The following is a 4,530-nucleotide window of genomic DNA, read 5'->3' as shown; positions in this document are numbered from 1 at the left end:
TTATATACATTTATGTACATGACTATTTATTTCATTGTTTATTAAACTGAACACTGCCTTCTTTTATTGTGAATAAAATTAATGAAAGCATGTTCTTAACATTTTTACTCCTGTTTATTCTTTGGAAACCAAAGCTCCCTATGGAAGAATGAACACATAAAATTTATCAACAAAATAATTTGCCATACAATATTGCATCCCTCTATGGAAGCTCTTGTTGACTGTACATCAGGTAAGACTAAGTGTGCATTAATTTTTTTTAGAAGTTTGCTATTCTCTCCATTCCTTAAATTCTACAGCTAAAATGTTAATTATTAAACTTCTCTTGGCTTAATTCTTTTTAGGTATGGAAGGGAATTAAATATTTGGGGAAAAAATAGTTTTACAGGAACTGTTATTCTCTTGGAAGACAACAAAACCCCAGCTGTTTTCTCAGGTGTTTGGGCCAGAAAGTTAAAGCATATTGTTTTAATATACTTTTATAATGTTGGAATCATTTGTGATGTCAGAGATTTAACTTAGTTTATTAAAGTATATGTTCATAGATCAATCATGCATATGTTAAAAAATATTACAAAGCATCTAAAAAAACCCTATTCATGCCTGCACTAAATACACTAAGTGAAGCAATGACATCAAAAACATTTCTTGATAAAAAGTGAATAATTGCCATCTGAGAATGGTCTGAATAGTTTGTAGTTACAGGGAGATTAGTTCTGCTCTTCAAAAGTGGTAAATAGGACATTTCAGAAGCACATCTGCTGCTGCCTTAGTTTCAAAGTCTGAGCCAATACAGGAATGTTCTTGGCAAAAAATAATATTGTATCTACCCAACAATACCATTCAGGGAACAGCAGTGTTGTGAAATTCTCAAGGTCATGTATTTAATATAGGGGCAAATAAAAATAATAACAATCCAAACATGTTAATGTGAACACCGTCCTATAAGATGGGCCTGTAAATGGAATAAGTTTTTCGGAACTGGAGAATGGGAATGTTTAGTTATCGTAGCAGAAAGATTTATTATGTAAATTACTTCAATTCTTGCTTTCATTTTATACACCACTCAAAATTGTCATATGATGGGTGCCATATAAATAGAATATATAATACATACATAAACTCAAAAAGTGAAAATGTATTACTCCAGAATCCAATATAGATATTTGGAATTGCCAAATAAACTTATTACAGAAAGACTTTTGTCATAATCAAATGAAATCAGATTTTTTTTCGTAGTTAAGATTTAGAAAAAATCAACTAACCATTGGATAATAACTGAACTGAACTTTGCAAAGGATCTCTGTATGTAATTATATCATTTGTAAATTAAAGTAAGAGGTAGGTAAAGAAAACTTAATATAGCTCTGTAAAGTCAAATATAATGAAATATAGATGGAGGAATTGGTTCTTTTTTGGGTAACGGTCATGTATGTTACAATAGTGATGAAACACACTGGTTTAGTTGATAAGCAGGGCAAATTAAATATCAAATTCAGGGAGTAAGAATGGAAAAGATTATTGTACTCCAATCCATTCTTATGAGCTTCCTCAGTAACACTGAATAAAGAAAGATGTCACAGTAAATTTGACTTCAAGTTCATCCAGCAGGGCTATTTTTATTAAGGAAGTCCTTCTCCTCCTTTAAAAAAAACCATGCACAGACATCTTCTTAAAAAAAAATAAATCACTGATTTTTAATCAATAACAAAAAATAAAAATCACAATTACAATCATAATAGATAGAGAGATACACTGCATTTCCAAACAGAAGAAAAAAGGGGAAAACAGAACAAGTGCTTCAGCAAAAAAGTGAATGAAATACAACAAAGAGGAAGAAAACAATATATTATCTCATTATAACAATGAACAGTTACAATTATACATATGATTGTCTAATACAAATATTATTCAAGTACAAATATATTTTAATAGGTTTATACAACTACCTTTTTAATATTTAAAATTTCACTGCGTTTATTTATAAAAAGTCTATGTTACTAGGCAATATAATCATTAGTCACAAATTTGATCAATTCTTTGGTCCATTGAATAAAAGAAATCATTAATTTAACATTAACAGTGTTTCAGTATTTGGAGGGCTGCCACAAAGAAGAGGGGGGGGGTTGTCAACCTATTTTTCATAGCACTAGAAGGCAAGAAACAATGGGTAGAAACTAAATAAGGAGAGAAGCAACCTAAAACTAAGGATAAATTTCCTAACAGTGAGAATCATTAAATAGTTTGCCTTTGGACGTTGTGGGTGCTCCATCATTGGAGGCTTTTAAGAAAAAACTGGACAGTCATTTCTTTAAAATGATATAGGCCTGTATAATAAACCAGTGTACTAGAAATATGATATTATCGCAGATGGTGCCTTTTATGTTGCCTTCATAGACCTAAAGGCAGCCTTTGATTCCATATTCTACTCTCTAAGATCAGCTTTGGAATAAATTAGCAGCATAATGGATCACTGTCTTTCCTCAAAAGTTGACAATTATGTATGTCATTGTGGCATTTATTTTCTTATTTCCATTTCTTGGTTATTCACTGACCTTAAAAAAACAACAACACTGTTTAGTCTTATTTGTGGTACATATTGTAATTAAGATATATTGTTTACTTTTCCTTAGTTGATTTACCCTAGAGTTAAAGTTCTTTAGAAAAGAAACATCCTCAGGGAAAGATGACAGCATAGAGTTTATGAACAAAAGAATTTGTCGTGCTATACATTGACCCAACTTCCTGTATTTCAGGTAAGACAAAATGTACATTTTTCTTAGCAGTTCTATATTCTTAACCTTTTTAATCAAATTTCTATAGCTATAAATGTTACTAATTTCTGTTGGTCTTGTTGTTGTTGTTAGCTGCAAAGTCTCTGTTGGTCTGACCCTTGCTAAATATGGGATGAGATTAAATAATTGAAAACCCATCCAATTTTGCAGGAATGAAAATCAAAGTAGATGGAAGGAATGCATTACTCAACCATCCAATGTATATAGTTGTCAGTCCCAAGATTTCTTTTCTAATAAGCTCCCTTTATGAGCCTCTAGACCCTATTTGGGGTAGAGTGGATGCAAATGAGCATTTACTAATTGGATGCCCTCTCCTACACAGAATCCATCTTTATCACATTTCACATTGTGATGGATTCACTGTGACTAATTAATAGTGACAGTATGAGCATAAAAATAAATACTATTTTCTCTGGCATCCTGACAGACTTTCTGTATACTTTCATGATGGACTGTTTTAAAATGTTTATTCTTTGTTTCCTTCAGAAACTGTGCCATGGAAGTTCAGAATGTGACCATTGTCAGAGAAATCTTTTTGCTTGGATTTAACTTTGAACCAAGTTTGGAAATCATCCTCTTTATGGTTTTCCTCCTTATTTATCTAGTGACAATGCTCGGGAATGCACTCATAATTGCATTGATTTGCACTGATCATCGTCTTCAAACCCCAATGTATTTTTTCCTCAGCAATCTATCTGCCATTGAGATATTCATGACGACATCTGTGATGCCTAAAATGCTGGCCAATCTTCTGTCTGAAAGAAAAACTATTTCCTTTGTTGGCTGCTTCACTCAATCATATTTCTATTTTTTCATGGGTTCTACAGAGTTCATTCTTTTTGCTGCGATGTCCTTTGACCGGTACATGGCCATCTGCTATCCCCTTAGATATCCCATCCTTGTGACTGGGAAAGTTTGTGTTAAGATAGTGATTGGATCTTGGGTTGGTGGCTTTTTCTCAGTGTTCTCATCTACTCTATTAAAAGCCAGGCTAACGTACTGTAACAACATTATTAATCACTTTTTCTGTGACAGTGCACCGTTATTGCATCTTGCCTGTCAGGATATAACTATGATTGAGGTGGTGGACTTCCTGACATCCTTGATTCTACTGCTTGGCTCTCTCTCATTCACTGCTACATCTTATATCTACATAATTAGCACCATTGTCAAGATTCCATCTGCAGAGGGCAGGAAGAAGGCCTTTGGTACTTGTGCATCACATTTCACCGTTGTCTCCATGGGCTATGGAATCTCCATTTTTGTTTATGTAAGACCATCTCAGAGTGACAGTATGAGTCTAAACAAAGCTTTGGCCATTTTCTCTGGCATCCTGACACCTTTCCTGAACCCTTTCATCTTCAGTCTAAGAAATGAGCAGATGAAAGAGGTGTTGAGAGATGTTTTAAAGAAAATGTGTTTCAAAATAAAATAAAGTCAATTTATTACTCTGAAATTCATGGTTTACATGACAATTTTATTATTATGAGGGGATCTGATTTTATTGCTTTTGTGACAAATCAGTTGGCAGTGGGAATATATCCCGTGGAAGACTTTCTCCTTTGCATCACATATTTTTAAAAGGAAGAAAAGTCATTTTCTTTTCCTAAACTTTCTAATTCATGACTAAAATTAGGACTAATTCTAGCCCTGTCTAGAAAACTGAATTTGCCATGTCAATACTGCTGAATAAAGCATCAATGTGGGCTGAGTTGGTTTAGCTTTCTATTTCAAA

The 4,530-nt window shown here is 33.0% G+C and overlaps 1 protein-coding gene across 1 annotated transcript; it reads left to right on the top strand.

Annotated features, from left to right (window-relative positions):
* Positions 1 to 3,507: 3,507 nt before the first annotated feature.
* On the top strand, positions 3,508 to 4,230 carry LOC308678801 (olfactory receptor 6M1-like; the record flags this gene model as incomplete). The annotated part of the gene is made up of 1 exon (XM_081346034.1): positions 3,508 to 4,230. The coding sequence occupies one exon, from the start codon at positions 3,508 to 3,510 to the stop codon at positions 4,228 to 4,230; it is 723 nt and encodes a 240-aa protein (XP_081202160.1).
* Positions 4,231 to 4,530: the final 300 nt, after the last annotated feature.

Source organism: Vipera berus, assembly GCF_964194415.1.
Source record: "Vipera berus genome assembly, chromosome: Z".
Classification (NCBI taxonomy): domain Eukaryota; kingdom Metazoa; phylum Chordata; class Lepidosauria; order Squamata; family Viperidae; genus Vipera; species Vipera berus.
This window is presented reverse-complemented; position numbering and strand designations above follow the sequence as displayed.